The sequence below is a fragment of the Fragaria vesca genome, linkage group LG6 (assembly GCF_000184155.1).
Source record: "Fragaria vesca subsp. vesca linkage group LG6, FraVesHawaii_1.0, whole genome shotgun sequence".
Lineage (NCBI taxonomy): Eukaryota > Viridiplantae > Streptophyta > Magnoliopsida > Rosales > Rosaceae > Fragaria > Fragaria vesca.
The window spans coordinates 34,999,160-35,009,633 of record NC_020496.1 but is presented as its reverse complement, the minus strand read 5'-3'; the positions used below and the strand labels follow the sequence as shown (position 1 = coordinate 35,009,633).

Sequence of the window (10,474 nt, the reverse complement as noted above, 5' to 3'; positions counted from 1 at the left end):
TTTANGTTTTTTGGGGGTGTAATGGAGACTGTAATTGAGGGAAAACCGTAACAAGGACTATTTTAATCATTTTGGTCGAGATTGATGTTATTTTAAAAGTTTAGGGATGAAACTGATTATAAAAAAATGAGGTATCGGACTGATTTTAGACCTAAAATTCAGAGGAGTAAACTGAAATTTTTCCTTCTTTTGTCGTGTATCAAGTTGTGTAATGTCACACATCCAAGTAAAAAATGGTATCTAGCTGTTGACATGTAACCATTGTTTCCTTCTTGTATTTAGAGTTCTCAGGTTTGAAATACAAGTAGTCGACTCGAACAATATATTTTTTTTTTCAGCTGACTATATGTATAGCAAAATATAAATGGTTTTTCATTTTCATGTATGTCGGTTCTGAGTTAATTAGGACGTGTAATGAATTATTGGCTAGCTATTTAACTTTATATATTATGACCGTTTCTCATTGGTTGTCCACGGATTCTATTATCAAAAAGCGTATCCACTGCTTCTCGTACCAATTTCTCCTTACACACATAACTCTTTTATAGAAATCTCATTGGAAGTGAAATCAGTAGGAAGATTAGTGGCAATGTCAAGCTGACACAAATTCATTTCTATATCTTGCGCTCTTATTTCCTTCTTTTCTTCATAAACATGAAAAGAACTAAAATCAAATGGACAATAAGGTAAACTAGCAAAGAATATAGCAAAATTAACAATCAAATCGTAGCATATCCACTATTTTCAGCAGGTTACGATTTGGTTATCTGTTGATGAATGTATTCGATGGTGAAGCCATTTGATGCAAGCTTCATGGTCAAAATGGATGAGACTTAACATGATTGCACGAGGCTTTAGTTGATATTGGCCGAGATTAACATGATTGCACGAGGCTTTAGGTAATTGGCCAAGATTAACATGATTGCATGTTGCTTTAGGTGATTGGCCGATACATGGTTGTGAAGGCGTTCGATCTATTTGAAGAAGGACGGCGCACAACTGGTCCTGATGAAATGACATCTACCCCGGCCTTCTTTGGTATATGCTATATATGTCTGTATAACTAGTAGGAAGATAATAGGCAAAGTCAGCAAGCCAACCTCCATCCCTAGTCTTATTCCCCTTTGTTGAATAAATCTTACAGCTAGTATTAGCAAGGAGTAGTCACAAGCATATATGGAACCCATAAAGGGAGTGATCGAAGATGAAAAGAACTGATCAACAGAAACTTAATGAACTTCCCAGCAGGCTGTGTAGCACCATTATGAGGCTGCTATATACATCAAGGAAACACAAGGATTTGCAATCACATCATTGAGTTCATCCCTCCACGTACATGGTCTGGAGAGTCTGGACCATTGTACGCCGCTAGCTACCCTTCATAATGAAGGATAGAGCCGGCCCTGGGGCGGTCAAGGTGGCGCCGCCGCACAGGGCCCCCGGCCGGCAAGGGGTCTTTTTTTTTTGTCCAGCGGAAGTTTATATATATATATATAATAATTTATCTTTGTTAACAAACTGGGTGTCTGATTGAGTTGGTTTAAGGGGCGTTTTTGTTTGATGCGGCAAGCAGGTCAGTAGTTCGAGCGAGACCCTCTGCGTGAAATTTAAAAAAAAAACCTATTCAATTATTGATCACCTCGGTTTGATCGCTGTTCCTCCGCCTCTCTACTCTTTGTTTCCTCCTGGTACTCATACTTCCTATCTTCATCTTCAAATTTCCCAACTCCTATCTCTTAATTGGCTTTATTTATACACTCAAACTCTCTTGTTCTATTCCCTAAAGGTATTCTTTTGATTTCCTACAATTTTATACATAAATTAAATATACACACAATAAATTTAACAACTTGTTCCTTGTATTGGTTTGTAAATTTAGAAAGGCCCCAATTTTTTTTTCGCACCGGGTCCTTCAAAACATTCGACCGGCCCTGACGAAGGAGAGGGCTTAATATCTTTGATTCTGCATACATTTATGGTAGTTACATCTAAATCAAAATTTTACCTGAATCAATTTGTTTTTACGGCTTTTCATTTTCATGGATTTAACCATTCCAGGAAGGTTTCAATCAGTGCAGTGGCATGTACTTGTTGAATTGTTCAGAGTTATAGTGCAATCATGCATCCAAAAAACTACGAAACATGATCATGACATCTTGACATCGACAGATCGATTGATGATAGACAGACATAAGCATAAGCAACTTCATATTACTGATAATTGAGCAAGCTTTATTAGCTAATAACATGGCATATATCCTAGTAATCTTTCACTGATTGCATGATTTAGATTATAAAATCCTGATAGTATGGATTAAATAACACAGTAACACTGTGACTTTGCACCTGTGGACTTGTTTGACTGGAACCACGAAAGCACATCGTAAAGCATCCAGTGGATTACAGAATTACCTCTTCCTTTGTCTTTTTAGAACAGTGACAGGTTAAGCTACGCACCTGGAGCAATATGGCCGATCGATCAAGCCAAGTTCTAGGCAAAATCACCAGAAAGTTATTTCTATAAGTAGTTAACCATAGGAGGTAAATTAACCTTGCTATACTTGCATATATAGCTCTAGTCTTATTGGGAGCTTATACTATTCAACTTCGAGTTCAAAATATCTCACTGCTAGCTAATTGTGATCATTTTCATCCTCCTCTCGCCAAAAACACAGGCAGCTTTTGAGTTTTGAGATGGAGAACAATCACTCAAAGCCTCATGCTGTTCTATTTTCCTACCCTCTCCAAGGCCATGTAATCCCAGCAGTCCATCTCGCAATCAAGCTCGCATCAAACGGTTTCACAGTCACCTTTGTCAACACTCGGGCAGTTCACCACCAAATAATCAAGTCCCAAAGTCTCGATACCCCCTCAGAAGACGTTAACATCTTCGACGGGGTGTGTAAATCGAGCCTCGACATACGTTATGTAACGATCAGTGATGGTTTTCCTATCGGATTCGATCGATCCCTCAACCACGACCAGTTTTGGGAAGGTGTCCTGCATGATTTCCCAGCTCATGTGGATGAACTTGTAGCAGAACTAGTCAGATCCGACCCACCGGTCACCTGCTTGATAGCGGACACTTTCTTTGTGTGGCCAACAATGATAGCAGCAAAGTATAACCTTGTGAACGTGTCATTTTGGACTGAACCAGTTCTGGTCTTAACCCTCTACTACCATATATACCTCCTCAGAGAAAATGGTCACTTTGCTTCTCCTGGTTAGTGTCTCAACTCTCAACTCTCAACCATATCTTTATTCCCTGCTTCTTGCCTCCACCTCCTTCTAAGATCTGCAGTTCATAGTTTTGAGTCCGGCCGAATTGCTAATCTTATAGCAATGTCTACAAAATCTAACTTCCATGCATGTAGGTAACTTTTTGGTCTTGACATTGTATATGTGTACTATATCAATAAGGGATGGGACACAATTAACTCATCGGAAGCGGACAATGTAGGGAGCAAGTCTCACTCTCATGTGAAGTTTAGTTTAAACATATATATTTGAGGTTAATCCGTTAATGGTATGACTATATAACGTATATATGAAATACTTTTTACTGAAATTAGTAATTTTTCTATGTAGGTAATCATCGGCAAGATACAATCGACTACATTCCAGGTGTGAAAGCAATTGAACCAAAAGACTTGATGTCATACCTTCAAGCAACTGATGTCACATCCGTAGTTCACAGGATCATATTCAAGGCATTTGAGGAAGTTAAAAGGGCAGATTTCATTCTTTGTAACACAATTCAAGAGCTTGAATCAGGTACCATATCTGCCTTTCAAGAAAAGCAACCTACCTATGCAATTGGCCCTATTTTCCCCAATGGATTCACGAAGAGCACCGTGGCCACGAGCCTCTGGTCCGAATTTGACTGCATCGAATGGCTCAACACTAAACCGGATGGCTCAATTCTCTATGTCTCATTTGGTAGCTATGCACACGCTAGCAAAAGAGACATAGAGGAAATAGCCAACGGGCTTTTGCTAAGCAAAGTCGGCTTCATTTGGGTTCTTCGACCTGATATTGTCAGCTCCAATGAGACCCAAATCCTACCCGTCGGATTCGAAGATGAGATCAAAAATCGAGGGTTGATTGTGTCATGGTGTAGTCAAATTGAAGTCATCTCACACCCTGCAATTGGAGGATTCTTAACACATTGTGGATGGAACTCCATATTGGAAAGTATGTGGCGCGGCCTCCCATTGTTGTGCTATCCATTGTTGACTGACCAATTCACCAATCGGAAACTAGTCGTCGATGATTGGAAGGTGGGGATTAACCTTTGTGATCGGAAATCGATCACAGAGGAGGAGGTGAAAGAGAAGGTGAACAGTTTGATGAGTGGAAAGTCAAGTGAGGAATTGAGGAGGAATGCCAGGAAGGTCAAGAACACATTGGAGAGTGCGTTGGATAAAGATGGTTCATCAAATGGAAACTTTGTTCGATTCATAGATGATGTGAAGGCTAAAATCCAAGAGAAACATGGGCTTAGCTTCAAAGACTTCAATGTCAATCACTAGGGTTCTTAAATCTTTGTTGCATATTCGGTTCTTAAATCTTTGTTGCATATTCCAATAAGGCAAGGTTGTCAGTTTCCTTTGTTTTCTTTTATCAGATACAAGATGGGCTGGTGCGGCGCTTACGTTCATGTTTGTCCATTTTCTTGAAATGAAGAAATGTGTGTCACTATATGGGTTGCCTGCCATCACATTTTCGTCTAGTTTTGGAATTTCTAGTGCTATAGATTGAGATGTAAAGAGATATTTCATACGCATAAACCAATCAGAGCTATGTAATTCCATGATCCTATTATGGAACATTCTGTTTTTGTTTGTGTTATATGTGAATCTAGACCATTGAATATGCTGACAGACAATGAAGGTCTGTGTGTGTTGCATACTTGCATACGTGTGAAGAACTAGTTGGTGGTTGGTACTCTTTTCTCCTTTTGAAGTAAAAGATCCACTAGTGCGTTGGGTGCTTTAAAAAATTGGCCAATTTGCAGGACAGCCCAGCCCAATCCCATATGTTCTCTGTTCCTTTGGGTTTCCATTTTCCAAACTCAAGCCTTTATCCTATGAACATTACTTTCCTCTTTTTTGAGATTATTACTTTCTTAAATGAGGGTTAAAGGGATACTCGGGTTAAGTCTTTATCCAACTCTTTACTTTTTTTTTAGAGTGAATCTATATCTTATAAATTTATATATGATCAAAGATGTATTTCCAATGCAAAGTAATTTTATGTTTTCCTAATGAGGGTTATTTCTAATAGCCATTACTCATATTTTCTTTTCAAACTGTTTTTTGGCCTTAACAATACTAGTGTATGTAGTAATTTTTGGCCTTAAAAATTATTTTCCCAAAAATAATTGCACATTATCTTAATTTGCTTGTCTTATAATTCAGGCTATGATTTATTTTGTTGAATATTATTTCCAACTTTTGAAGCATCAAAGAAAAAATTACAAAGTAATTTACCAATATTGCAAAACAATTAATTTATCTCTTTCATATAAATATTGGATGCCCCAATTTTGTTGGACATACAAGGCTAATTGGATTAGTTTAGTCGGCATCCACACTTACATAGAAACAAGTATATAGAACATTCTAGATTCCTATGGTCTAATTTACATGATTATTTTAAAGCCATAAAACCAATCCATAACCAATCCAAGAAAGAGAACAATCCATCCTATACCTCCATGGAATCAAAATCAAAATCAAAATCAAATATGACTTGGGAAAACCAATTCATGGGTGTATTAATTCATTGTTCAACATGAAATTGTAATTTTCCAATTGAGAAATACACAAAACTTACAAATTATAATTAAACATAAAAATCTTTCGCATTATTATTCCTAGACTAAAAACGAAGTAAACCCAAAAACCTTTTCTTTCCAAACAAGACACCTAGTTAAAAGTCTTTGGGCTCTCTCTATATAAATATCCCAACCCCCAACACAGCACCCACTCTCTTCTCTATTCTGCTCTCTCTCCTCCTCAATCTCTCTGCTTCGTCTTCATCGGTCTTCCTCCGCCTGCTCTCTCTTCAATCATGACCGATAAAGCTGAATCGTCCGACCCGTAAGCCCCCAGATCCAATTCCCCTTCTTCTCGATTTTGACCTAATTTCTCGAATTTGGGGATTTTTGATTTCTGATTGCGATTCTTTGTTTTTTGTTGCAGTAAGGGGACCAAGAGGGATTTCAGCACTGCGATTCTCGAGCGGAAGAAGGCGGCGAATCGCCTCGTCGTCGATGAGGCCATCAACGATGACAACTCCGTCGTCGCGCTCCACCCTGAGACCATGGAGAAGCTCCAGCTCTTCAGGGGCGACACTATTCTCATCAAGGTACAGTTTTGATGGTGTAATTTGGAATACCGGTGAAGAAATTTGATGGGATTTTGGGTGTTTTGGTTTTCGAGCTGGGAAATTTAGGGTTTGGGGAGTGAGTGAAGGATGGTTTGTAGTTTGGTTGATGGGTTTGTGCATTTTGTTTGAGATCTGGTGATTGGGTGTGTTTTGGGTGTTCGGAAAGTTAGGTATTGATGTAAAGGTTTATGCTTTTGTACTAGTTCAGGTGTTTGTACTGTTTGTTTTTGACGGAATGTTTATGAATTCTAGTTTCGTTGGAATATAATGGGTCGTTAAGCTGGGATTAGGTGCCGAAATCTAAATTTTGGACTGTATGCTTGATATTATAATTATTTGGAAGTATGAGAGCTAATTGTTTTTCTGTCATTAATTCAGGGAAAGAAAAGGAAGGATACAATCTGCATTGCCCTTGCTGATGATACTTGTGACGAACCAAAGATTAGGATGAACAAGGTTGTGAGGAGCAACCTAAGGGTTAGGCTTGGGGATGTTGTCTCTGTCCACCAATGTGCTGATGTCAAGTACGGAAAGCGGGTGCACATTCTCCCTGTGGATGACACTATTGAAGGTGTCACTGGAAGTTTGTTTGATGCCTACTTGAAACGTGAGTCCCTATCTAAACCTTTTTATTCCCAGCTGTAACAAAAGCTAAAACTGAATACATGAGATAAAGATATCTATAGTTTTGAGCTTGCTACAGAGCTATACCAGTATTGAACAAGTAACAAAAATGTAGTTCTTAAATGTTTTAACTTCTGCAGTTGGGACTGCTGTTTTGTTATGTCGGCATCCATAAAAATTACAGCTGTGCTGTGATTAGAGTAATTAACAAGTGGATCATTCGATTACATCATAGATACATGTGAAAAGTTTGATACTTCTCTTTACTATTGAAAGAGCATGCAAATGTGTCATATAACACATTTTCTACCATGTGATGGTCACTGTTGCTTTTTTTTTTTCGACTATGTGGTTCTCTATGTTGTATATTTACCTACTCTTCTGATCCATACTGCAGCTTATTTCTTGGAGGCCTACCGCCCAGTGAGGAAGGGTGATCTCTTCCTTGTGAGAGGAGGAATGAGGAGTGTAGAGTTCAAGGTTATTGAGACCGATCCTTCTGAGTATTGTGTTGTTGCTCCAGACACTGAAATTTTCTGTGAGGGAGAGCCTGTAAGACGTGAGGATGAGGATAGATTAGATGAGGTTGGTTATGATGATGTTGGTGGTGTTAGGAAGCAGATGGCTCAGATTCGTGAATTAGTGGAGCTGCCATTGAGGCATCCTCAGCTCTTTAAATCAATTGGTGTGAAGCCACCAAAGGGTATTCTGTTGTATGGGCCACCTGGATCTGGTAAGACTCTAATCGCCAGAGCTGTCGCAAATGAAACTGGGGCATTCTTTTTCTGCATTAATGGGCCTGAAATCATGTCAAAACTTGCTGGAGAGAGTGAAAGCAACCTCAGGAAAGCTTTTGAGGAAGCAGAGAAGAATGCACCATCAATTATCTTTATTGATGAGATTGATTCAATTGCTCCCAAGAGAGAGAAGACACATGGTGAAGTTGAGAGGAGAATTGTGTCCCAGCTCTTGACACTTATGGATGGACTTAAATCCCGTGCACATGTAATTGTTATGGGGGCTACAAATCGTCCTAACAGTATAGACCCAGCTCTCAGAAGGTTTGGTAGATTTGATAGGGAGATAGATATCGGTGTTCCAGATGAAGTTGGGCGTCTTGAGGTCCTTCGTATTCATACAAAGAACATGAAGCTTGCTGAAGATGTAAGCTTAGATATAGTTCTTATACTCTTTTAATTCCAAGTTGTGATTTTTTTTTTTTTACTTGATAAAGTGCTTATAAATGTGGTTTTCTCTGTATAGGTTGATCTGGAAAAGATTGGCAAGGAGACGCATGGTTATGTTGGTGCTGATCTTGCTGCTCTATGTACTGAGGCTGCACTTCAGTGCATCAGAGAGAAGATGGATGTCATTGACTTGGAAGATGAGGAAATAGATGCTGAGATACTCAACTCAATGGCAGTTACAAATGAACACTTCTCTACTGCTCTCGGAACAAGTAACCCATCTGCTCTCCGTGAAACGGTAAGTATTTTGTTTTTTCTATAGTGATGGTGTTTTTTTATGATTGAAAGCATTGTTAATGGAATCCATAACATGATTATGTTTTTATTGGCTAGGTTGTTGAAGTACCCAATGTTTCTTGGGATGCTATTGGAGGTCTTGAGAATGTTAAGAGAGAACTTCAAGAGGTAATTGAGTGTACTCTGTTGTACGGCTATATACAAAATTAATTATTATCTATAAGATATATGTTATTCTTCGTAACAAAACTTTAAAATATGTTTTGCCTTGTGATGCAGACAGTTCAATATCCTGTTGAGCATCCTGAGAAATTTGAGAAATTTGGGATGTCGCCCTCAAAGGGAGTTCTATTCTATGGCCCTCCTGGGTGTGGTAAAACTCTTCTTGCCAAGGCCATTGCAAATGAGTGTCAGGCAAACTTTATCAGTATCAAGGGACCCGAATTGCTTACTATGTGGTTTGGAGAGAGTGAGGCCAATGTGCGGGAAATCTTTGACAAGGCTCGTGGATCTGCTCCATGTGTTCTGTTCTTCGACGAACTTGATTCCATTGCTACTCAGGTTTGAGGCTGTCTTTATTCTTCTTCTTTTTCTGCATTTAACTTATAAGTTGGATATTGCAATTAATCAACCAGAAGTTAAATATGGAGAATGTATTACTTGAATTTTCGTAGCTTAGAACATATATGATATGATGACCTCAGCAACTCTTAAGAGCCTTGCCCAAACGAGCACTATGATGACCTCAGCAACTCTTAGGATCCTTACCCTATCGAGCACTTCAGATTGATACTACTATTTGTTTTTTCCTTCCCTAATCTCGTGATGCGTAACTCCCATCCGGACCTATGCTTAATTGCTTAGTATGTTAATCTAGTGATTTTTTTCTCACAATGTGTGTTATCTAAACCTATGTGTATCACTCTATCTATACATATGCTTATTTTTTTACTTGTACATCTTGCAGAGAGGTAGCAGTTCAGGTGATGCCGGAGGTGCTGCAGATAGGGTTTTGAACCAACTGCTTACAGAGATGGATGGAATGTCTGCAAAGAAGACTGTTTTCATTATTGGCGCCACTAACAGGCCTGACATTATAGACCCTGCACTTCTACGTCCGGGACGTCTGGATCAATTGATATATATCCCTCTCCCTGATGAGGAATCCCGCCTTCAAATTTTCAAGGCAGCCTTGAGGAAATCTCCAGTTGCCAAAGATGTGGATCTTAATGCCCTTGCCAAGTACACCCAAGGATTCAGTGGTGCTGATATCACAGAAATTTGCCAGCGTGCTTGCAAATATGCCATCAGAGAGAATATTGAGAAGGTATGAAATTGGACTTCCTGGTTACTTGTATTTCTCCCTGTGACACAGAAATGTGAATTCATTTGTGAGTAACCAATACTTCCTGTTCCTGCAGGATATTGAAAGGGAGAGGAGGAGAAGCGAGAATCCTGAGGCTATGGAGGAAGATGTGGAGGATGAAGTACCTGAAATCAGGGCAGCTCACTTTGAGGAATCAATGAAGTTTGCTCGTCGGAGTGTTAGTGATGCTGATATCCGCAAATACCAGGCATTTGCTCAGACACTGCAGCAGTCAAGAGGATTTGGAACTGAGTTTAGGTTTCCAGAAACTGGCTCTGCTGCGGCCACAACTGGATCTGATCCTTTTGCAACTAGTAGTGCTGGGGCCGATGAAGATGACCTTTACAATTAGAATAGTTCCATTATGCACACTTCATCTTTTAATTTCAAACTGCATTTTGGATTCCATCACGGTGCTGGTGCTAGTGTGCTGGTGCTAGTGTCCATTTAATCGTTATTGTGGCTGAAAAGGCCTTGGGGTTCTTGTGGCCTCTGGATGACCCAAGGATAGTCTAAGTTAAACAGTGTTTTCTTTTGATAAGTTTACAATGGATGATGTAAAGACTGCACAATTTATTTCAGTTCGACAGTTCTGTCCTTTGTTCTC

The 10,474-nt window shown here is 39.3% G+C and overlaps 2 protein-coding genes across 2 annotated transcripts; both read left to right on the top strand.

Moving 5' to 3' along the window:
• Positions 1–2,606: 2,606 nt before the first annotated feature.
• Positions 2,607–4,669, top strand: LOC101293910 (UDP-glycosyltransferase 86A1-like). Its single transcript, XM_004304404.1, has 2 exons — positions 2,607–3,223; positions 3,589–4,669. The coding sequence occupies exons 1-2, from the start codon at positions 2,695–2,697 to the stop codon at positions 4,530–4,532; spliced, it is 1,473 nt and encodes a 490-aa protein (XP_004304452.1). The 5' UTR covers positions 2,607–2,694; the 3' UTR covers positions 4,533–4,669.
• A 1,343-nt stretch (positions 4,670–6,012) lies between these two features.
• On the top strand, positions 6,013–10,474 carry LOC101293615 (cell division cycle protein 48 homolog). Its single transcript, XM_004304403.1, has 9 exons — positions 6,013–6,104; positions 6,207–6,372; positions 6,772–7,000; positions 7,415–8,181; positions 8,281–8,502; positions 8,598–8,669; positions 8,781–9,062; positions 9,469–9,828; positions 9,923–10,474. The coding sequence occupies exons 1-9, from the start codon at positions 6,076–6,078 to the stop codon at positions 10,217–10,219; spliced, it is 2,424 nt and encodes an 807-aa protein (XP_004304451.1). The 5' UTR covers positions 6,013–6,075; the 3' UTR covers positions 10,220–10,474.